General features: G+C 36.3%; 1 protein-coding gene across 5 annotated transcripts in view; it reads right to left on the bottom strand.

The window, feature by feature from the left end:
* Nucleotides 1–957: 957 nt before the first annotated feature.
* The window catches only part of LOC102697182 (protein diaphanous homolog 3), a 461,123-nt gene continuing 435,805 nt past the window's right edge, over nt 958–26,275 (bottom strand). For all 5 annotated transcript variants that reach the window (XM_069178992.1, XM_069178995.1, XM_069178996.1 and 2 more), the window contains one exon: nt 958–3,198. In XM_069178992.1, the coding sequence (XP_069035093.1) occupies nt 2,945–3,198 (254 nt within the window). In that variant the 3' untranslated portion in view covers nt 958–2,944. The remainder of the gene's footprint in view (nt 3,199–26,275) is intronic.

Genomic DNA, 26,275 nt, shown 5'->3' with positions numbered 1-26,275 from the left:
GTATCTTAAAATCCTGAAGTAGCAATTTGTAATAACTAAGCAATATGTTACTTTCATTATGTAGTCATTAGGGTACAAAGAATACACACAGAGCTACAGATATACACTTGGAAAACTCAAAAGACCTTCACGAAAATGTTAATAATTCTCTTTCTGAAAATCCTCCCTTGTAATTCTGAGCCTTCTGTGATTCATAATGCCATTGATTTTCTGAACCTAAATACTTGGAACTTAACTTTGAAAAGACAAAGAATAAAGAATGCCACTAAGAGATTTAATGCCATTTTAAATCTTCAGTATTAACTTACAACGCCTCTTAGATTTGGGAAGGAGAAAATATTAAATGCACAATAAAAAGTGAGTTTAAAAAGCATGAGGGAAAACTGAGATACCTTGGTTTCAAAATATAACATTGGTAATACACAGGTGCAAAAGAGACTGAATCTAAAAACACATCAAATGGAATAAATGGAAAAATAATAGGTAACATTTATAAAAAGTTGGTTTGTCTTTTAATTCACAAGCAATTAAGACCAGGATCATGCTGCTGAGTAAACTGGTGGACCTGCAATTCTTGTTTAATTTTCTTCTCTCTACACTGGAAAATATAAATAATCCTTGAAAGTCAAATTGCTTTATAGCTCAGCATGTGTCACATTTGTGGAACAAAGCCCTGGGCCACATATTTAGATTTTGAACAGATTAATTAAAATACAATCCATACCTATGGAGTTTTTAATAATACATTAAAAACTGTTGATTGTAGGTTGGGCTTTTTTCATTACATGTACAACCTAATATGTAGTGGTGCGTAAAATCAGGTACACATTAACAGGAAATGATGACAGCTAAATCATTTTTTCTTAATGAAATGAGACGTGCTGAATGACAAAACAAAATCCAATTAAAGTATCAAATACTTTTCTTCTATCCGCTTATTCATACAAAACAAGGAAACATTTGCACAAGCTTTCTTTTATTGTATAAATGATGCTACAAAATGCGCAGTTCCCAGTTCTTACATTATCCTCTAATTAAACAGTGCTGATGATCTGAAGTAGGGAATAAGAAAAGTGAATTTAATAAAGATATAACAAAAAACAGTTTGGATAGAGATATAGCTACCTTGTCTGATTTAAGTCTAATAATTAAATTTTGTGAATAGATTATCACCCTTGTAGTGCCTGAGAGAATATGCGATTATTACAATTAACTGTGAAAATTCCCTCTGTGTGTCTCAATCCAATTCAACACCCACCACAAAACACATTCATATCGGTATTCAACAGGGAAGAACCAACAAATTACAGGACAAATCCACTTACTGCAATTACATGTTCACTCAAATTGAAATAGTGAAAGAAAAAGGGTTATTTTAAATGGTAGGTAATATTTAGCAAGTCTACCTTTGCCAAGCATTCGCTTTGCTCACAGACCTCGAATCAGCAGCAGACAACTTTACCAATAATTAAATTTAAAATATTAATTTAGAATACAGTCAATATTGAATGATTAGCATAGACAAAACTATACAATGGCACCAATTAGTATAACCACAGACGGACCTGAATAAAGCAAAACATTGCCATAAACCCACTGGTTGCTGGTTTCTGTTATACCTACTCAATAGAAAACTGAATATGCAATTCATGACTAACAGGCAGGTCAATGTTCTGGTTTAATCCAGGTCAGTGACTGAACCCATCACAAAGAGGACATGAACTCATGTAGCTGAAAATAACATAAAAACACCAAGGGACAAAGTGCTATTCTGCCAATCCTACGTACAGTAAATGTGAACACAATACACACACTAATAAATACAATAAAATGATGCATGTATATCTGTTTATGTGTGTATAATAAACATATTATTGCAGTCACATGTGAACAAAGAATGCTGATTTACATGATCTTTATATGGATGCCAAAGTATAACAATAATGTTTTATGTAATACACAATATTCTGTTCAAGGGTTAGACATAAGAAGACATTTTATGACTTAACTTTTTGGCAGAAAGCTTAAAAGGGAATTAAAATGAGAAGTAGACTGGATGACTTCAGATTCATTTTCACAAGTAATGATTAGAGTGTAAATGCAGTGTGTTTATATATATAGAAAAGCAAAAATGCAAAAAGTGTATACAGTATGCAAAACCAATCTGCAATGTATATGGAGGGGTATTAAAATTCAAGCTTCCAATATTCTTTTGCTGTGTTTTAATACCTCTCAGTATACAGCATTTATAAGGGGTGGGGAAAGAGCATGTTAAAAGAACTGCATTTAAACTGAGACAAACCTCAGGGCACTGGCGCTGTTGCATTATGAGACACCGTATAAACTTCATATTTTAACTTGCACATAAAAAAAATAATATAGATAACTTTATTTTTTATTTTGATTTGCATAGACTTAAAATTACATGTGAAGAGATAAAATATAATTATTTTTGTTAATTTTACATTTTGGGTATTGTGATAGTTTTTTCCCACTACTGTATGCAGGATACAGTTCTTGTAGAAATCACATTTTGCTGTAGGTACTAAAGTATATACTTAAAAGGATTCCTGAATAACAAATCATCCATTTAATTAATTGGAATAATGTCTATTTTTCTCCATCACCTATGAAAGAAGAAGCACAATACATGTATACAAGGGCAACATTCAGCAGAAGAACCATATTCAACTTATTACCTTTTACCAACTCTAACATTCAGATGTTATGGAACAAAATGTCAGGCTCTGAAAAAGGTTAAGGATCTTCAAATAAAGGTTAATTGTGAGAGTTATGTGATAGACCACTTTTGCTCATTAGAAAAATGACACCACACTATTGTGATGAGCTTGTTGGTTGAACAGTCTAACCAGACAGGTTGTCACATTACTCTCTTTCACAGGAACATGTGCATAGCAGATAGCATGGCTGTCCTGTTGAAAGGTTACAAGGCTCTTAATCTGGCCAGGAGAGCCTCTACGTCATTCTCTCCTTTAGAGGGGCAGCCTCCAAGCTCAGTTTCCTTCTCTTTGCTGCTTGAACCATACTGGGTCTCTCGCTTCCCAGACGATTTGCCTCTTCCTGTAGCTGAATGAGGCTCCACCTCATAATTCAGCTCCTTGGTGGCTGGTGATCTTGTCGAGTTGAAATGAATATTCTGCCGAGACCGTGACCTTTCAAAAGGTGTCTTCATGTTTTCTGCAGTAGAGAGAGACAAAATAAGTAGAAACTGAAGAGGTGATCTCATGAAAGTTTGAAAAAGGTGGTTTAAAAGGGGGGCATGTAAAACAGAGAAATCATTAAACAAATAGTAGTGGTTGCTGGAGAGGAAAAGAAGCTTTCAGTGGAAGAGGATGAAGCAAGAAGGTGTCAATCAGAAGGAGATGCAAATGAGTACCAAGGGATGAAGAGATGACTAAAATAATTAAATGGAATTGTAACTAGAACCCAACAGTGGCCTGTTTTGAAGTAAAACTTTTACTGAGCAAATTCAGCCTGAGGGAAAAATGGTACTGATGTAGGCAATGCATCTTTAATAGACTGATTTACATTTTGCATTTTCATGTTCAGCTAGACAAGTGGAATCACCATTTAGTGGTAACACTTTCACCTCCTCACCTTGGTTTTCAACAAAATATACAATACAATACCAAACACATGTGCCAGTATTTAATTCACAGAGAACCCTTCTTTTCCTTTCTGATTTTTTCCAGCATGCAACTAATATGTGACAGTGATCATGACTTATCACCTTCTATAACAGTCTGTGGCATTGGTTTGATGATTAAATGGCTCTTGCTGATTGACTTTTTCCAAGACAGCCTGAGCAAATTCCACCTTTTTTTACTCCACATGGCTCACTGGCAATGAATGTGCATTATGAATTACAGCCCCTTAGCAGATCTCAAACTTTAAAAAAAGGAAAACTCTATATTCATGTAACCTTGAGCAGGCTCGAAAAACAGCTTCGACAAACTTGACATGACATTTAAAGTTTTTCAGTTATTCTGTAAAAGATGTTCTATCATCCCATCAGTAATGACTTTGGAGCAGAGGCAGTCACTCATGACAGTGTGTTTTATGGCTACGCTGAAAATTCTTACCAAAAACAGCTTGAACATTAAAAGGTACCTGCGGAAGATATTTACTGCAGTGTCATTTCTTGACCAGAGGCTTCTTGTGATGGATGAGTATTTTACACAGTCACTTGGACAATCTCAACAAATCTCTTGGAATAATCACCTTGAGGTCATTGCAAAGAAAATGGAGGCTTCAGTCAAATATACCTCTTCTAAAACAGAATATATATAATTTTATATACATGTCGCAAATATATAAGGACACACAATGGAAGTGAAAAGGTCTTATATTAATATTTTTATGCCAATAACTCACTGGGCATGTTATTTACATTTTAAATAGTGTGAGGTTGAAAGGTGGTTAGAGTACTGTTGTATCTTGAACAAAACAGAGTTCAAATAATTTTGTGATTTTATAATAAAGGCAGGTGCTCAGTGTGTGGTATATCAGCTTAGTTAAAATTCCTAGGAGATCACCCTGAAATGAATAAGAATATGAATACACATCCATTCAAACAGAACTGATTTAATAAAGGCAAGACAGATTCGACCAGATTTTGTTTAAGGCAAGAAAGATATGACCAGTACTGACTGAGTACTGAAGGCTGCACAGGTGTCGAGATCGTGACATTGCCAGGTTTACTTCTTATGAGGCCAACAAAACATCTGGAGAACCAGTTCACCAATGCCATCAACAACCACAACCAGCCAGGCTTCGTTAGCTAACACCAGGAGCAGAAGAAGAGCTGCAGAACATCTCTCAGCAGTATATCCAGTGAGTGTTCAGGTCTATGCATCAACTTAGCAGACATTCTGGTAATACTCAGGGAGGTGGTACCTACTATCTTGTCATGTTTTCAATTCGATAGTGTGCCAGTCATTCTGCAGCCTTATCATGAATCTTTGATCACAATTTCTGTAACAGTGTTTGACAAATGAGCTCAATTCTAGATGTTTTGTTTAGAAAGTAGGATACAGATTATTTAAAACATTTTTGCACAACATTCTAAGTGTAAATACCAATTTGTCACATAGATACTAATAACAAATAAAAAAGGAAAAGAAAGGCTCTTTTCTCAGATTTCACAAGTAGTCAAAGTAAAAAGACTAACTGCTCTTCAGGTTTACTGTTTAATCCATGTTCATTTAGCCAGATCTCCTCCATGACTGCTGTGATCTCATTAATCTGTTTTTTCATTTGTTGCTGCAGTGATTCCTGTCTGCCTGCCTGTCTTTTTTTTGTCACTTCTGATGCTCTGAAAGAGTTATCTTCAGGCCACACTCATTAGCTCTGTTTACAGGCAAGATTTCCAAAAGCTTATTTTCTTGTGCTATTAAGATGATGTGAGCATCAACAGATTTTTTTAAACATTACTTTAAATTATGGTTCTTTTTAATGAACAATTAAGTAGACAGTTGAAAATGAAAGAACTGAAACAACCCATCTTGTGATCAGCTATTAAACCAATATGTAGACAGGGAAATTCTTAGTCTGTTATTATCATGTCTACTATTACAGTAACCCTGATTATTCATGACTGATGTGGCCTGCCTGGAAACCTTTACAAGACCCACAACACTGAAATCCTTAGGAGAAAAAAAAGATCTAGGTTAGCTCAAAGATTTGTTTATAGAAATGGCATAACTTATTATCCCATAGGTATCTCACAGTGCAAGTTGAAACTGTTACTGGCTACTTAGTATAGTGGGGGTTTGTATCTTGAATGCTTTGTTATTTGTATGAGTTTTGAAGTTCCTAAGAGATACAGATTGTAATCTGGCAGTCTGGCTGCATGTGTCACAAAGAAACTATGATTAGAATCATTGAGACTCGTGCCTAAGAAGAGCGGAGGTTGCTGCAATGCTTAGACTCGTTGCTAGAGTGTAACTGGTTTTGCAGTGTCAATCAGACTGCTATGGTCTAAGATCTGTCAAATCTGCTGCACAGAGGCCATGTCTTAGATCCACTTTCTGGTTATAGAGGGTTTGTCCATTGCAGATCTGAGTTTCGTGGGTGAGGGCACACAGACAGTCTGAATCCAGTGTCCATCTGCTTGTGCTACACAAAAACATATTTTACTTAACATATCACATTGTAATAACTTTTCCTGTATCTGCATTCTGTGTGGAGCACAGTGTTTTTAACAACACTACACCATACATTAATGAATCAATAAGTTGAAACTGGTCAATTAATTTTACAAATGCATTAATAGTAACTGTTACAATAAATTATCTTTATTGTGGTACACAGGTCTAAAAGCACACTTCATTATATTTAAGGGTGCAAAATCCTAAGCAAATACTTAAACAAATAATCGTCCCATTCTTTCTATTCATATCTTTCAAAATACAACATTATCATGTCTATTGCTGCTAATGCGCTTGAAGAGCAACAATTAATAAGTGATTTTTTTTTCTAACTAGGAAATTTAACACCCATAAAAGTATGTGTGAAATATGCTTGTATACTTTAGGAGGAAATGCAGTACTTAATAATTTAAATGTGTTGCTATAAATACATGCAATAATTCTGTCATGCATATTCTGTAAATGACTTTTAACTGCATAATACATTAACAGTACTGTAGTTTTAATGTCACAACTAAACTGATGACAGAAACAACAAGGTTAGCATATTTGATTGTTATATTGTTCACTCACAATATATAACACTCACTCACGTATATGACTGTTTTTTGGTAACAAATTTCAATGCCAATTTTCAGAACCTCCATAGGCTGTCTGAGCCTGCAAAGACAGGGATAAAAATAACCAGTACCTTTAGCTTTCCCTAACACTTGATTAAAAGAATGCTAATTGTTAGTGATAAGGGAAATGAGAGCTCACGTGGAATCGCTCTCCATTTCCCTTCATCTACTCTGTAAAGCTGATTGCTCGGCCCAGCAAAACACTTTGTCTAGACCAACATCCGATATTAAAAGTAAAAGGTTAGGGATCATCTTGGGAGTTTAATTATGCAAAAGGCAGCTAAAAACAAACCTGATCAGAAGACACAAAGACGCAGAAAGGCTCCTTCACTCTCTGACAGAGGAGGTTAAGAAAACATTTATGATAAAAATTGGAGCATCTGCTGATTATAGTTGAAGCTGCAGGACACCACCATTAAATCACTGAACCGTCTTGGCAGCTTCTGGGTACTTGGACTCTGCGGGGGCTTCATTCCACTGGTAATTTACAAAGAAGGCTGCCAAAAACTGAATTAATGCCAAAAATACTTCATTATGAGAAGAAATCTCTGGTCGTTCAGACCTTGCACTGCAATCACAAAGAAGGATTTTAAATCTACTGTAGGTAATCACCTAAGCAGATGGATTTTTAGCCCTCATAAATCCCACTACTTAATAGGACTGTGAAACATTAAAACTGATACATTCTTCAAAAGAGCTATAATGCCCTTTATTGATAACTAAACTTAATTTTATGATCCATTTAGCCTGTAGCTCATTCATCTCTTTCAACAGTACTTACCCTTTATTTAACTACTTTTGGGGAAAGGCTGATGACACCCAAAGACAAGGTCAGGTTGGAATTCAGTTTAATTCTATAAATGTGTGGAACAGACCAGAACATTTTTGCATTTAATGCTTTAATTGATATATTTATGTGTTAAAGGTGTGATTAGCTGAACAGGAACCACAAAGATTATGTAATGTGGTTGCTAAGCAAACAGGGGAACACAAAATGAGGCAGGGGGGTGGGGTGGGGAGTTGAACCATAAATCAAGACGACAGTACAATTATGCCCTGAACTGTCTTGTTGAAGGACTTACAGAGCAGTGACCTGCACATTATCCCACTTCAGAACATTATTTAAACAGTAATTAAGGAAATAATTTGCAAGTCAAGTCATTTGAAAGACAGCGAATGATTTCCCTTCCCCCAGTTTCTACAGGTATCATGTTTTTGCTAGCTGTTGCATGTTTCCCCCTTTCTGTCTATAGATAAAAGATACAGGAAACAAAATCTATTAAAAAAAGAGAAAAAAATCCACAGAAATCCACAGAGGTTTAAAGCCTGTGAGGTAACCCACAGCATGTCCTATTGTAATTCATATCAAAGCCTTCTCCACTGCTGAACTGGGATTTTTTCGCTTGATGCTATTCTCATCATGTATTTAACACCAGAATGTCTTTGTTGAAATACAGAAAGTGAATCGGTAATGCTGTTGGTAGAAAACTGAATAATTTGGGCAATGTTTTTTTTTCCCTATGACTGACAGGCACAGTTCTGAAATTATAGCTAACACCTTTGTTGGCATTGTATAATCACAGCGATTTACAAAGACACCAGCAAGCAATGTTAATCCTGTGCATTAATGTGTCTGAAAATTAATTTAAAAGTTGAAATGTTTTAATGCTTACCCAAGAAGAATTTTCATCAAGTTACATTTGTCATAAAGAAGAAATACTGTAGTGAATGTGTTGAAGTCCCTCCAGTTACTAGCAATATCAAAATTATTACAAATTTGAGATTCTTTAAGTCTCCAACTGATGTAAGCAGCAAGCAGCAACAATTACATTTTATAATACATAACACATAAATTAAATTATAATGCCACATATCTGTTGTACCTGTACTTTTGCTAGGGTCTTTCTGTGACAGGTACAGAGTTGTGTTTGGACAACTGTTACTAGCCACACTGGATTGTGAAGTTCTATTTTGATCTTTCACCTTTAGGTACCTTTGGTTGGATGGTCTATAATGTGGAGAGGATTTATAAGGTAAGTTTGAAAGGTCTGGACTACACAAGTCAAAGCTTAGCACGTGTGTAAGATGTGTGCTATAACTAGGTAATAATGTCCTGCTGCCATTTGTTTCTGATCTTGCCATTATATCTGCTTGTGGTTTTTCTTCTTATAATTCTGTTGTAATACAGTATGAAAAATAAACTACAAACTGTAATATGACTGAAATCTAGAAAAGAAAACCATATTTGTCCAGACGTTTTAAACATATTTAAAAAGCCGAGGGGCTCAGATGATAAAGAAACAATCTCCATCCTGAGCTCTTTAAAGTTTAAGAGTGAAATGCATGACTAGTATAGATGCTACAGTTAAAATTTGCTGCCCTAAAGTCTTAACCCTTCCCACTGAATGCAAAACACATGTGAAGCATGAAATCTTATTATTACGCTTTAGTGGGTGAACTGATTTTAAAATAAGATTCACTTAAAGCAGTAGCTGCTAGATGTACTGTGCCTAACTGAAATATATATATTAGGAGCTAGCTGGAACATTTAAACGAGTATGAGTTGGCAGCACAGACATTGCAAATATGCTACTGTGTCATTTTTGGAAAGAGAGTGAAAAAAATGTGTGACCGATTAGTTAGTGAACAAGGTTAATCAGGGAGAACAACCCTGAACCACCATTCCAATCAATCCTTTATCACTGCCACTACTGACCCAAAACCTTAAGTGGGTTGCACTGACTGGAGCACATGAAGCTGCAGATGGTCATTTTCGCAACATGACAGACATTCTTGCTTTATGCTAATCTTATTTACACGGTGTGTAATGGAGTGAAGATGTCTGTTCAGCTTTTGATTACTTAATTCTCAGGTCTATTTCCTGAACATTACAGCTGCAGTTACAGTGAGGAGCATAAAGAAAACAATAGGCTAGTGGAAAAAAAACTGGCATCAATTCAAAGAAAGTTAAGGATGTTTTAAGCCCCTTTCATACTTGCAGACCAGACTCCATCTGGGTCCAAGATTATACCTGGGCCTTGAACTGAGATGAGAAGTGCTGCGTAAGTGTAAAACAAAGTGTGAGGTGTGAAGCCTCTTTAAAACCACGGTCTAAACTAAGTATATCTATAACAAATGCAATGAAATTCCTTTATATTTATAAATTTAGAATTGACAACTGTGTTGTTCATAACTTTGCTTCCAGGTGAACCCTGTGACGGTACATGGAGCAGAATGAAGACACGTAGGCACACTCCTCTGACTTGTCCTGTGAGCCCCTTCACCTTTTAACGTGCACCAGATGAAAGAGAGGTTCGGCAGTCAAGAAGTTGCGGGTGTTCTTGTGTGAGAGCGAATACCATACAACCTTCAAGGGAGCTGAGCCATTTGGGGAAAGTGCTGCCACTTGTGAAATCCAAAATCAGTCAATGACATGCCCCAGTCTCAGGCCTACAATCGAAGTGCACAAGCTGAACTCAGTCTTGCGCTTACCACTTGAGCCACTAAAAAGGCTAAATAAATACATGTCTGATCCAACAAAATTAAGCGGTCTGAAGAATTTAAATGTTAATCCCATAAACCCAATTTAATTAGCGGTTTAATTTACAAAATGAGTTATTATTATTTTTATTAATTTCTATTATTCTAATATTTCTAACTATATTTCTATTATAATTCATCTGTGAATTATCATGTAAAGCTTATTGAACAATGCAATGACACATCCTTTATTAAACTTGAGCTTGATCCAAATATATTTAAAAGGTGGGTACACTCATCAATAAAACAAAACTTAAATATCTTAACATGAAATTACCTGTGTAAAGTGAACAACCATTAACCTTGTCCAACATGTAAATTGTAATTGAATAATAAAAATGATACTGATAAAGCTTTCTCCATTGTTCCATATCAATCCTGTAGGAATTTTATAAAAGCTTTTCAAAAGGGTCAAGATTTCAGCAAAGCATGGCTGTTTTCTTGACAAATCCCCAACTTACATTAAGCACCGACCATTCATTTTCTCTTGTTCAATCAGCCCACATCCTGAGATGGGTCTCTGCCAACCAGGTCAACCTTCTCTTGCCTCAGATATGTGGTTTCATACTAGATAAAATTTTCATCTGAACAACCAATCAGGTCAGAATGTCAGTGTGCATGCACAATCTAGATAAGTACCACTTAAACAAAATTTAAGTTCAATATACCACCAGGTTCTGTTTAAAAAAATCTTTTAAATCCCATGCAAATTAATTTAAACCTGTCACATATTTATGTCTTTCCTGAATTCTTTGAAAATATATGAATATGTATATCCAGATTACTCACACTAACAACAGGGTGTCTAGAACACCCACTCTGCTGTCAACAGTGTGAAGGGTAATATTGATTACTGTCTAGTTTGGGTTCCCGTATATGGTAATTGTCAGCTAGTTAACCATATACAAGAAAAAACACCTTTAAAAAGTTGTAATAAACTAGATACATACCTGTATACTCTGTACACAAACATATATACACATTTATCAGTGGCATCATTTCTAAATTTATGAAACAATATATTCTAGTGTGTCACTAAAGAGAATATAGATTTATTAGTTAATTAGACAGGGGTAAATATTTTTGTCTTTCATGACAGTATGGCACACATTGATTGGAGGGTTTTATTGTCTGCAGGATGTTAAAAAATGGGTCAAAGTATAAATAAGTGTTAAACAATTGGCCTGCATGTAATCCAGAAGTAATATGTATATTAGTTCCTCTATTTTTCTTTTAGACATAGTAAATTCCCCCCTAAAAACTGTGATTGTTATAATCTTCTACTGAATTTTGTCCAGTATATTTTGGTTCTGATTTTCACTTTGATTCACAACATTTCCTATTTTATATGGAAACCTATTTCGACAGCTTTCAATATGCACATCTACTTCTTTGAGACTTACTTATAAATTCAAAACAGCCTAGAGTCATGTTCCATATTTCATTCAAGTTGAATATTTAAAAAGATCAACCCACTCAAAAACCTATAAAACCTTTCTTACTGGGTCTACTGTCCTATAAATAAAATTTCACATGCCATATCGTATTAAAGCTAGCCTCATCATGCATCTACCAGAGAGAAACAATACTGTTCTAGTTAAAAGCCAGTCCACTAGAATATTGTACATTTTCAAATGTGTCTTTTCACGTGACACAGGCATGAAAGTAGTTGTGCTGTAGAAATTAAACTTTATCTGAGATATAGAGTAAATTCCACACAATTCGTATGAGGGAATAAGCTGTTTGACGGACATTAAAGAGTTGCAACAATACTCAGCATTAAAGATAAATATTTGTGTGGGTTTATGAGCTTTGATACCAACAAATTTGAGATTCTTTCCAAAATCACCTCACCACATTGCTCACTTTTAACTGAATTCTGTAGTTGGTTTGTATACCTTGATTGCTTTTTTTGTTAACGTTCATTTGTTTTATTTTCAACATTTCTTTCTTGTCAGCCTTTTACATTTGTCAATAGAGAAACTAAATGACATGGTCTTCTTGTTCAAGCTCCTCTTGTTTTTTTTTTCTCTTGTAACTTGACTTTTGTCCATTGCCAATATCCTTTTTTTGTCTATTGCTCTAAAGAAATCAAGATTTTTTTTACCTGATTTGGCTTATCAAATTTTGATTTGATTTGTGAGGTTTTCATTGGTCTGGAGATAGCACTGATTTGCCTAAATCATAACTAAACTATAAGCTATATATTCTAACACTCTTCGTTTATTGCTCCCTCATAGTGTCTACAACATAAAATGAGGCGTTAAAAAAAACATTTTCATAAGTATCTTCTTCAGACTTAGTGCTTCCCATTTTATACAAAGGAAGCTAGTTTCCAATCCCCATGGACAGTATCCTCTGCCTGGGGTAATCTGGGCTCCTTTTCACACTTTTTTGTATGTCCGGAATTAGGTTGAAGAAACATATCCTTTCTTGTTTATCCATTATTCTAATTTGGAACATGTTAAGGTTTATTTCATGCTGAAAAGAACAGAAAAGAAACAGTGTTTCGGCTGTGGAGCCTTCTTCTTTTCTGCTCTTTTCAGCATGAAATAAACTTAACTTGTTCCTTTGCAGCCCATGCATGCTGACGCAGCTACCTACTTGAACTATATTATTTTAATTAGGTATATTCACTATTCACAATTTGTGCTCTTGCTAGATGAAGATTGTAATCTGGACCTCTATCTGCAATAGAAGATCTGGCTGGCTACTCTAGTTAGTTACTGATGTTGTATAGTGAGCCTCCACATCCTCCTGATTGCATGAATGATCGCTGTTGCGGATGTCATGTCAAAGTCTTGTTACATAGGGCTTTCCTTCTTGCCGTTAGAATGTATTTTACTTGTGTACTGTTATTTTTGGAGAAAACATTTTTCACACAAAAATCAAAAGGTGTGATTTAAAACTAACAGCTTAATAGTAACAGTTTGTGTTTGTGCTTTAAGAATAACTATGTCTACAAAGATACAAACAATGTAGGTAAAAGGGGTACAGTAGTTACACAGTTATGGCTGAAGTAGTATACTGTATGTTACAATAAAAACATGTAAAAGGCTAAGCGAAAGACACGTACATTTCAGTTTATTCTAAATTGAAATGAAATGTACTAAATAGCATTCATCAATACAGAGATACATTTTATATATTTGTAACCATAATGGAAGAGTTCCTGTTTTCTTTTGTCTCACTTCTTAGTCAAAAAGGATACAATGTCTAATACAGAGACTGCCGAACAACACAGTGTGTAAGATTATCTTCAAACGGGGCTAATCTTACAGTCTCAGACTGGAGACTGCACCAGGTGGTGCTCCCAGCTGTGTGCAAAGTGAAAGAAATGATAGGGCTAGTCTGTGCTAGGTTAGGCACACACTCCCACATTACTTTCAAGGAAACAGCAATAGGACTTTATTGCTTCAAGACAGCACACATTGTAAAGCTCCTACAATAAAGATTCAAGAAATATATCCAGCAGAGACACTGATTTGTTGTATGTGTCATTTGCTTTTGTTCCTGTCTGAGGAGAAAAATTTAGGATAATATTTTCGCAATTATTTAGGTAAGGCTCATAATGAAATAGATAGAATGATACATGTTTATTTCTAAATACATACAATGAAGATTATAATAATAATAATAATAATAATAATAATAATAATAAACTTTATTTTATATAGCACCTTTAAAGGTGGCTTCTCAAAGTGCTTTACAGGATGACAATAACAATAAATAAGAAGACTATAACAATAATTAAGAAGATTTCACAAGATAAGACACAATTATAATTACAAGAATACAACAATAACAATAGAGGAAACCATGGAAGGTGGTATTAAGAAGAGCAGAGGGGTGAAGAGTGGAACCAGTTAAGTAAAGGCTTTTCTGAAGAACAAGGTTTTGAGTCTAGATTTGAAGGAGTTTAGAGAAGGTGACTCTCTAATATCCTTGGGCAAAGAGTTCCAGTGCTTGGGGGCATAGCAGGAGAAGGCCCTGTCGCCCATACAATGTAGACAGGCTTGGGGGACAGTAAGGAGGGCAGAATTTGAAGAGCGGAGGTTCCGAGGTGGGGAGTAGGGCGATAAAAGTTCAGACAGGTATTGAGGTGCCAAGCCATGTAAAGCCTTATAGGTGAGCATGAGGATTTTAAAGTCTATGCGGAATTTGACCGGAAGCCAGTGCAAGGACTCCAGGATAGGAGTAATGTGAACACTTGCACTAGACCTGGTCAGGATTCTGGCTGCAGAATTTTGGACATACTGCAGCTTGTACAGAGTAGATTTAGATACCCCAGGGAGTAGAGCATTGCAGTAGTCAATTCTAGAGAATACAAATATGTTGATCAGCTTTTCAGCCACAGTTAATGATAGCATAGGGTGTAGTCTTGCGATATTTCTAAGGTAAAAAAAAGATGTTTTGACAGTATGCTGTACATGTGGGTCGAATGTTAAGCCAGAATCGAATATAACCCCAAGGTTTTTCAATTTTGATTGAAGCTCAAGTACAGAGCCATCTACAGACAGGGTTACAGGACTGGCTTTACGAAGTTGATGGGGGGTACCAATAAGCATGACTTCAGTCTTGTCACAGTTAAGATGAAGGAAGTTTTGAGTCATCCAAATTTTTATGTCAGAGATGCAATTAGATAGAATAGAGACAGCCACATCAGTGTCGGGTTTGGTATGGATGTATATTTGAGTATCGCCAGCGTAAAAATGAAAGCTGAGGCCATGTGATCTTAAAAGCTGACCAAGTGGGAACATGTAAATGCTGAAGAGCAAGGGGCCCAGTATTGAGCCCTGGGGGACACCAGACTTGACAAGACCAATTTCAGACCTGTACCCATTGAGAGAGACAAAGTGACAGCGATCAGTGAGGTAAGACTTAAAGGGCATTTGAGGGCAGTGTCAGAGACTCCAAACACAGTCTCGAGACGAGAAAGTAAGATGTTATGGTCAACAGTGTCAAAGGCAGCACTGAGATCAAGAAGGATGAGTATGGAAAGAGAACCAGAATCAGAAGCTATTAGGAGATCGTTGGTGACTTTGACTAGGGCGGTTTCTGTGCTGTGAAGTTGACGGAAGCCAGATTGGAGGGGATCGAAAAGGTTGTTTGTCATGAGGTGGTTATGTAACTGAAGTGTGACAGCACGTTCTAGAATTTTAGAGAGAAAGGGAAAGTTGGAGATGGGGCGAAAGTTGTTAAGATTGTCGAGAGCCATGTTAGGCTTCTTTGGCACGGGAGTAATAGCAGCAGTTTTGAGGACCGTTGGTACAATGCCGGTGCTCAAGGATTCATGCATTATATTGAGGACAATGGGACAGAGAGAAGAGAAACAGGACTGGAATAAAGTGGTGGGAAAGGGAAAGTTGGAGATGGGGCGAAAGTTGTTAAGATTGTCGAGAGCCCTGTTAGGCTTCTTTGGCACGGGAGTAATAGCAGCAGTTTTGAGGACCGTTGGTACAATGCCGGTGCTCAAGGATTCATGCATTATATTGAGGACAATGGGACAGAGAGAAGAGAAACAGGACTGGAATAAAGTGGTGGGAATGGGATCTAAAATAGATGTGGTGGGTTTCATGCGCGTAACTAGTTTGTTTAGGGATGCTGAGTCAAGAAGAGAGAAGCTGGAGAGATTGGAACCAGAGAAGTTGGATGAGGAGGGAGGAGGTATGGAAATTATATCCGTAGTGGAGAGAATGTGATGCCGGATGTTGTCAATCTTAGAACTAAAGAAATCTAAGAATGTGTTGCAAAGTTGTGATGAGGAAGGTAATGTGGTAGGGCAGTTTGTCTTGAGCAGTCTGTTGATGGTGGAGAAAAGATGTCTGGAGTTGTTTTGGTGATTATCAATGATGTGAGAGAAGTAGGTGGATCTAGCAGACTCTATAGTGACCTTATAATCAGATAAGTAATCTCTCCAGGCCTGATAATGTACATTTAGGCTGGAAAGGCGCCACCTACGCTCAAGTTTGCGAGAGGCTGCCTTCATGAATCGCAGATGATCATTGTACCAGGGATTACCAGTTAATTCCATCTGGCTCATTGCAGAAATATAATCAGAGGAAAAAATAAACTCAATTAGAACAATGCAAAACACGTGGAATAAGTGTATTTTGGTTCATATACATGTAAGTGGACTATAGAAAACATGTTTGACAGTCCCTCCAAAAAAAATACAGTTAATGTAAAAGATCTAATAGGGTTAGTTTTACTGTTGTTATTTACTTAAAACCTATTTATTGACTCCAAAAAGATGCCTTTTAAACATTTTGAAGTTTGTGTGACATTGGTATTAAGGTTATATGTGCTCTTACATTCTTCTTAAAAAATCCATTAGAAAAGTTTACATCCTGACTTGTCCTGAATCATTTATCCATTTCATAAGTCTGACTTTCTTTGGAGTAATTAGGCAGAATGCTAAGCTTTATTGAAGGTCATGGATATTCTGTTTTTAAAAAAAGACATTAACCAGCAGTCTCATATGCCTGTTGTCTAGAAAGGAATTGACAACTCTAACTGAGCCAGGCAATTAAAAAGATGTGCACCACTACCCTTTTCATGAAACTAAAATGTAAAACAAATGCATTATTTTTAAATCGGTCCAAAGTGCAAATCAGCCTCAATCAAGTTATGCCCTGAAATCATTCTAAATTAAGAATGCTTCACATCATTGTAGGGTAGTTTACATTTACTGTATAGTGCCTTGTAAAAGTATTCATGCCGTTGCAGTTTTATCATTTTGATGCTTTTTAAAGCTTGTAGTCATGAAACTTTGAAGTAGCAATTAATGTGTTCTATAGACAACCTGCTCCACACACTCATTTCTATCCATAAAGGCCTAAGTTTACAACTCTAATCAAATTTCTTATGGCAAAGAGCTACATAATATAAAAGGCAAAAATTATGTGAAAACCTACCAAGAATATTATCATAAGAGAAGAATAAAGCAAAGGGCATACTGATTTGAATGCTGCTGCAATTCTTTTTCTTACATGATGTGAAGCACTACCTTTGGTTATTCAAAAGTTTTCACTAAACATTTCTACTCTTCTTATTAAGCTATTATAATGGAAAGACAAGACTAACATTTCTCAAAATCTGGTTCTCTGTTTCTGTTTATATCAAACCAATCTACTTAATTTTTGGGGAATTTCAAGTCAAAATCATATTTGTGTGTACTTTCTCCAGGAGTTACCTTTTATACAGTATATCTAGAAACAGATGGTACTGACCATTCAAGCTGTCAGAATATGTTGTACAAGAAGTCTTCTTATTAGTAGCACTTTGGAATAAAATAAAATACTGAAATATGCATTACTAACATACCTGTATAAAATATATGTATAAAGTGGGGTTCAATAAAAAAATGAAAAATTTTCTAGCTTGTGTTTAGATAAGACAACAGTCAGATGAACAATGACCTCTAAGGCTTTCATGCAGGACTTGGAAAGTTTTGTAATACATGACACTTTAACATGTCCTTTTGCACAGTGCTTTACAGTTAGATAATTTACTGATATTTTTATTCATTTGAGCACTCTACTATCAACATGCTATGCATTGTGTTGCATGTAGCATTCAAGCTAAAATAATATCTGAGATACACCTGAGTAAAAACAAATAGACGTAAACTACTACTATTATGAGTTAATGAGTTCAAATCTTATTGGAGTATTGTCCCCAAAAGAAATTACATACATCTGAAAACATTGTGACGATCCTGATGTAATCAAATGCAAGGCAATGTATGGTACATTCTAACATAATATTTATACACCTACCAAATAACATTATAGGGAGACATCTTTACTTTAACTAACATATAACTTCTGACTAAACTATCAAAATAGGTTCCACCTCTATTACTACACACAGTATAACACCCCTTAAAAATGGAACAATTAATTATATGTTTGTGCCTTTTCAGTTTTGAAGTGAAGTTTTTTATCTAATAGATAATATTGCAATTTTCTGTACAGTATGAAAACATTGAATAGTTTTTCTACGGTAGGTTTACCGTAGGTGTTAGGCTCAATACGTATCCAAAATCCTTTATGTAATATACTGCACTGTAAAAATATAAAAATGTGACTTACATTTTACAAAATATAAAACTTACAAAATATAAAAATGTAATTCTTACTTAGGATTCAGGTTACGTGGCTGGCTCAGTCTATGTCTGTATATGTAAGGTGATGCTGACAATCGTCATTACATTTTTTAACTTTGATGTTAGAAATATTCTGAAATGTAGCTACTATGTTGCCTGCATTTATGGCACAACTGTAATTACTAACAGGTTTATGTTCTCGGCAATGTCAGTTACACTAACCAAATTCTTGAAAGGCCACAGAAATTCTACTTCAGATTAATTGTTCTGTTTTGAGTTTGTTTTTTGTAAAGAAAAAAGGTATCCTATGGGGTTAAGAGACAGATTTGAACATGAATAACATATATTTTAGCATTATCTCAAAAGATCTTACTTTACCTATAGGAAGAGACCAACACCAAAGTGCAGCCATTATGTGCCAGGAGCCCCACTACACAGTAGATCAGTTAGAGAACTTACAGATTGTATATACTATACAATATACTGTACCCTGGACACAGGGGGGAACACCCCTTTTTCTTTGTAAAGTGGCAGGTGAATGTGGACTTCTGAAGAATAAAGTACAACTCTGTAAATCCTAAGAACCCTATTTGGGATTTTTTTATTTAGCTTTTCGTAGAGAACTATTTTAAAATCTCAACTGTCTGTTCCCTGGAATTTACCTCTGGCGTTTAAAGACCCTAAACCTCCAATTTATCAACATTATAAAAAGTCCTGTATTTTACTGTCAGGTAATGAGAGATAATTTATATTATGGACTGGAAACACCTTTAGGAAGAAATACAGAAACATCAAAGTCTAATACAGCGCCCTTCTTGAGCACTTTGCCTTTAATTATGTAACCAATACCCCGGCAAGACAGAAAAATAATTCGAAAGTCAGACATAAACCACGCAGACTAGACTCTCCACAGGAGCAAATTCAACTGCACTGCTGTGAAACTCATTTTATCTGTGAAACAACAGATGTGGCAAGTACCTTCTTTGATCATACACAACATAAAAGGAAGGTGAAAACTAAGGTGCTGTTTTCCCTTCAGTGGGATGCTGATTACCCGCTTTCACAGCCATATAAGCTTGTTTACTTGAAGCAGGCCTGCCTCATAATTTACACATAACAAATTATGTGGAGTGAAGATTCATGTTCTGCTGGAATAGTACTTTTTTTCTGCTGAGTGTGTAAGACAATAATTAAAACTAATCTTTGTTTATCCACTGTTTTTGAAGCTTAGTGCATTTTAAACACAAGCAGATTAGTTAACAGTGCTGATGAAACTGCTAAAGGAGAAGACTTCTATTCAGTGCCCAACACAACAAGAAAGATGATTCCTCTTAAAAACCAGGCACAAAAACAAAATTGGAAAATCCAGTGTCCTATCAAATATTTTCAAGCCTTCTAAGTTTCTTCTTTCCTCTCCAAGTTAATTGTTCATATTTGGATAAAAATAATAATTATTACAATAAAAAATAAATTATGTATACAATGTCTTCTGGTCATTATTTGCATTCTATTAAAATTTGGTATTGCCAGTTGTGGTTTTTATGTATTGGCTCCTGACTGCCAACTTTACACCAACACACAGAGTATAAGGAAATCAAAGCCCCATACAGGATGTTTAGAGCTGTTTGATGGAGAAACTTGCCACTCCACATCAAAACTACAAGTCCCCAGGAGGATGCAATGGTCGCTGTGTTTGCTGAGAGCTGAGACGGCCTTTGTGCCACGTTTCTATCCTAACCTCAGCGGAGCTCAGCTAATTGTGTGCTGGCAAGAAATCCACGTCAAGTTAGCTTGAACCAAACTGAGCAAATCTTGTGCTGAGGTGAGCGCCTTTACCATCTCATTCATTCTGGATGTCCATTTTTCATTTGTAAATGTACAGTCGGGGGACTTTAGAGATTCTGAAATACGCTTCCAAATATACTCAACTACAAACATGCAAAATTTGAGAATTTAATCTCAAGAGAACTAATTTAATATCCATAATTCAAATTCTAATGCGGTATAGTAAAACCATCTGTGAAAATATGCCAGTAAGTAAGTTGTAGATGGCAAGCTCTACTCTCTGTACAGTGTTGCAAACTACTGTTACTTTACCAAGATCAAACTACCGATTAATGAGTGTTATCTTCCATTACTAGCAATGATAGCTGTATACTATCATTCCAGGAAATATTCTTAAAGACACGTGGCTAATAGTGTGACTTATGGTGTTCTATACCAGGAATGCTTAGGTAAGACATGATGTGTGTGCTATGTAATTATCATGCTTGGAAAGAATATGACACTGAACAGCAAATAGTGGCATAATAACTGGTTGCAAACCATCAACTGAGCACTGTAAAACACGTGATTGTACTTGATGCCCCCAGAGATGGTAAGCAATTGCAAAATGAAAAATCCTAACAGCCTCTTTCTTCAACACAGTTCTCAAACTAAAAAGCAATCCTAGCAGGTACCTCTACTTGCACAAAGCTATTTTATTCACATAGATATCCATGTATTTCCATCTTCAATTACAACCAAGCTGGTAGGCCAAGTTGAACATTTTTATTTTTTAATTTCTCCTTTGTTATATGTTAATCAAGCAGGTATCATAAAATGCAAAGGAACACGGTGTGAATGTAAATTGAAGACTTGCATTTGAGTGTTTTTCTTGACTTCCAGCATACGCAAGCCTTTGGTATCATTAACAGTATTGATTAATATATTAAAATGTCCAATAAAAATATAACAGCATTTTAATCTTCAGTGTTTAGCGTTAAACTTTCGAGGTTTGTGATAAAAACTCACCTCAGTGCTCAGTACCAAAGATCAGGTAGGTGAAACTACCTAAAATGTACATATAATTCAATAACACATGCATTAACATTTCCTCTTGAACAGTTAAAAGATGCTTTATGCATAATTTTCCATTAATATTATGAAATATGCTTAGATTCAAAACAGAGAGACAAGAAATCTTAACTCATTTCTTAGCCTTTGAGCATTTGTTCCATCTTTAGAACACCACAATATAATAATGCAGCACAGGTTTGGAAATATAAACATTAATTAATGCAGTTAATGGGAACTACAACAGCAGCATTCACTTTCAAAACCTGTAACAAATGTCACTGAAATCACATAACTGCAATTGTCACTGATGCTGGCAGACTGTCAATAATATTTACAGATAGATCTTTGCAAAATTTACAAATAATATGCATCTTATTGCAGAAAGTTAACCATTTTTGGCAAAATACTTTATAGCGCCCTAAATCTTTACGACTTTTCAAAAGCTATGATATCATGCTTCCTAGGAGGTATTGAAAATAATTCTTACAGTGTCACTATTTTAGAAGGGATTCACCTCCAACCCAGGCACCAGTACATGTATGTTGGGGATGGCTAGATAAAAGAGATTTGTTTACGTGTTTTCCCATTAACAGTACTATAAATACTATATACAGTAAGTACTATAACTAAAAGATTGGGTTTGCTCTTGGAGAAGAGATGAGGTATTAGGTATCTGGTTGGAAATTTCTAGACCTTGACCTGTAGCTCATCTGATGATGTGATGAGGTTTACAAAAGTCAAGAGAAAGTATTTAAGCAGGAGAGCCAAAAAAAAATGAGCCAAGACAGGACCAATTATTTTTAGCCGATAGCCCAGTCTTTGCTTTGGATCCCCCTCTATGATGAAGTGAAACCAGTTATTGAATATTGGAGGAACTTAAACAAAATTTAGGGAATTGAATGCATTGTCAATTTGGTTGACCTATTTCAATTATTTTAAATCTGCAACACAAAATCTGTCACACTTCTCTATTAAATGCATTTTTATTAGGGATAAAATCTGGTTGGAATTACAGAAAAGTTGTTTCCTTTTTAGCACTGGTTTAGAGAACAGGCTCCTGTGTGGAGATATCTTTAATCAAAACAGTAATATTTACCCTTACAAAGATTTGTGTCCAGTTCTAAGTGCATCAGATTTATCAGTGTTAGGAATCCAGGTGAGAAGGGTGAATGTACAGTGATGAACTCCTATTGAAAATAGCTGTTTGTAAATATTAGCTTATGTGCTTTATGTCTTCTGTTTGTGCTAGCTAGTATAATAAATATTTGTTTTTTAAGCTATTCCCTCTTCATTTCTCCACCACCAAACTGCAAGAAGATTAAAGGAGTCATATAAACTTGCAAAGTATTACCTCATAAGAGGTGGTTATTCTTTAAAAAATAATTGCCTTTAAGATGCTGCCATGAAACATTCATTGAACACTATTACAAAGAATATAGTTTGAAGTACTATACTGTACATCTGTTTACAATAAATTACATGTGTGTAAAAAGTTCTATATATTTATTTGAAATTTATTTCTGACTACGTTATCGATTTAAAGCTGCAGTTTTTGTAAGTCATGTCCATTACCTTTATTCATTATAGACATAAACATGAATCAAGCTCACTATATTACACAGTAATGCCTGTATCAATGGACCTTTCTGAAGATCTTACTCATTGTTAAAGCAATCAAAAAGCAGCAAAGAATGAAATGGTGATTGAATTATTTCAGAATTTATAAAAATAGCCGTTACAGTATCACAAGAAATGTACAGAGAAAAAAATAACTCATCCAAACATTTTCCAACCATTTTATCCAATTCAGGGTCGTGAGGGAGCCAGACCAACCACGGGAAGCAATGGTTGCAAGACAAAGTACACCCTGGAAGGTACACACTTCATCGCAGAAAATTAAATCATATATTAACAGTTTAAGTTAGATTATAGATAGAAAACAGATTAATCTTTTCTTTGCAATTATTTTTTATCATGTGAGAAAAGTATGAATTCTCTCACAATGCAAGGTAAAACTATTTTCACTGTACAATACTCCTACAAATAAAAAAAGCTAGAAATCACATTCTTTCATTTTGAGTAGACGTCAGTGGACCAAAAATTGGGAAAATAATATTTATTTTTTTCAGACCATACCCTACATTGGCCCATATGGCCTGTTAATAAAAGGTTGATTTAATTCAGCAACTGTACTTGGAGCAACCAATTACTTGCACCACCCTGTAATATTTCAAAACTTCTGACAGGCTTGATTTGAAGTTTCAAGTCATTTTGCTTAACAACTAAAAGGTTTTATTATTCTCCCTAGGGAACACAGTAGGAGAGTTCCTTACATTTCTTTAAGTGCATAGTATGAAGAATATTCCATGCTCTTCTAAAAAATAAAATATATCTGCAGATATTTACTGTTCTTGAGTTTGTCAGAATTATTATTGTGACCTACTTATTCAAAGGAGATGTGCCATAATTGGTTATATTAATGGTTAATAGTCTTACAAAATAAATATTTCCCTGAATTCCAGCAGATTTTTGTTTAAATCTGTATACATCTACAAGTGCAGCCATCTAAAACATGTGAGGTGCAGAGGTGACGTGGCATCTTGAACTTGAACTTTATTGCCATATGTAACCGGTACTGGTACAATGGAATTCTTACTCACAGAAAGGTTCTCGATTGTAAAACAAGTGTAAAAAACAAAACAAAGTGCAAACAGTGCATCAAGACAATGTACAAACAAACAATAGACAATGTGCAAGTAAACATGCAGACAGTTTGAATGTAAACAATACAGACGTGTAAACAATGACTGGAGACGTACAATAAATAAATTACAATGAGGTAGATGGTGATGGTGTAGGTGTGGTCCGAGGGGGATGGCTAAATGTGTTCGCCAGTCTCACTGCTTGTGGATAGGAGCTATTGAAGAATCTAGTGGTAAGTGTCCGTATGCTCTTATATCTCTTGCCTGAGGGCAGTGGGGTGAAGAGCTCATGCCCGGGGTGGTGACTGTCCTCTGTGATGGCCAGAATTCTACCACGGCAGCGGTCCTCATAGAGCTGTTTAATCTCGGTGAGACCGCAGCCGATGATCTTCAGGGCCATATTGACCATTCTCTGCAGTGCCTTTCTTTCTCGCGAAGAGGTGTTGCCATACCACACGGTGATCCCGTTGGTGAGGACGCTCTCGATAGTGCAGCGGTAGAGGTTCACCAACACATGTATTGGCATCCCCCATCGCTTGAGGCACCTCAAGAAATAAAGGCGCTGCTGAGCCTTCTTCATGATAGAGTCAGTGTTCACAGTCCAGGTTAGATCTTTAGAGATGTGAATTCCCAAAAACCTAAAGCTGGAGACTGTTTCCACTTCCGTTCCATCAATACTGAGTGGGCTGTGAGTGTGTGGCCTGCGTCTCCGAAAGTCCACTATTAGCTCTTTCGTTTTCTTTATGTTCAAGTCCAGGTTATTGCTATGACACCACCTAAGCAGCTGTACAACTTCATCCCTGTAAGTGGACTCGTTATCATCACTGATCAGTCCTATTATAGTGGTGTCATCGGCAAACTTGATAATGCGGTTGTTGCTGTGTCTTGCTGTGCAGTCGTGTGTAAATAGGGAGTACAACCTTGGACTCAGACAGCAGCCTTGTGGGGTTCCAGTGCTCAGGGTGAGTGGTGTTGATGTTTTATTGCCTATCCGCACCACCTGTGGTCTCTCGATAAGAAAGTCCAGCAGCCAGTTGCAGACAGAGTTGCACAGACCTAATCCCCTGAGCTTTGTCACCAGTTGACTGGGTATGATGGAATTGAATGCTGAACTGTAGTCCACAAACAGCATTCTCACATACGAGTTCTTAGTGTCCAGGTGTTCCAAGGCTGTATGCAGAGCCAGGGAGACAGCATCATCCACTGATCTGTTGTTCTGGTAGGCGAACTGCAGGGGGTCCAGGGACTCTGTGATGGAGGAGTTGATGTGTGACAACACCAGCTTCTCCAGTCTTTTTGGGGGTTGGAACAATAGCGTTTTTTTTAAAGCAGGTGGGGACCATGGACTGTGACAGGGAGGAGTTAAAGATGTCTGTAAACACTGTGGTCAGCTGGGCTGCACATGTCCTCAGGACGCGAGGTGGTATCCCATCAGGCCCTGCAGCCTTACGGATTTTCACCCTGCTCAGAGTCTTCTGCACGTCCTGCTCTGAGAGTTTCTATCTTTTATTTTATTGCGAATGTCGTGGTTGAACCACGGTTTCTGATTGGGAAATGACCTAATTTTCATTTCTGGTACACAAACGTCGGTGCAGTATTTAATATAGCTGGTGACCGCGTCCGTATACTCATTTAAATCTGTGTCGGGAGCTCTGAATGCGTCCCAGTCTGTACTATCAAAGCAGTCTATTAACTTGCTTTCCGTCTCCTCAGACCAACAACGCACTGACCTGTTCGCAATGGGGGAGGTCTTCAGCTTCTGTTTGTACTCAGGAAGCAACAGGAGAGCGATGTGGTCCGACTTACCGAAACTCGGTTTGGGAAGCGCTTTGTATGCTCCTTTTATTGTTGTGTAGCAGTGGTCTAAAATATTGCCTCCTCTTGTCGGTACAGTGACATGCTGAATGTATTTTTGCAGAACTTTCCTCAGATTGCAGTGGTTGAAGTCCCCAACTACAATTGAGACGGCTTCTGGGTGGGAGTTTTCGTGCTTGTTGATAATGTCGTGGAGTTCGCTATGTGCTGCTTCCACGCAGGCTTGAGGTTGAATGTAAATGATTGTGATAATAGTGGCGGAAAACTCCCTCGGCAAATAAAAGGGTCGACATTTTTATTCTTACCCAGGTGTGAAATGCAGGACTGCACTACTCTATAATACTGCCAGGAGGCGCAGTGAAAACTTAAAATTCCCAACCACCAAGCTGCTGCACACTGGTGTGCTGTCAGCTGAGGTCATGTATGTGTGTAAAAAACTTTAAAAACAACAACAAAATAAATTATTTAAATCATGTTAAA

The sequence above is a fragment of the Lepisosteus oculatus genome, chromosome 15, assembly GCF_040954835.1.
Source record: "Lepisosteus oculatus isolate fLepOcu1 chromosome 15, fLepOcu1.hap2, whole genome shotgun sequence".
NCBI classification, from domain to species: domain Eukaryota; kingdom Metazoa; phylum Chordata; class Actinopteri; order Semionotiformes; family Lepisosteidae; genus Lepisosteus; species Lepisosteus oculatus.
This window is presented reverse-complemented; position numbering and strand designations above follow the sequence as displayed.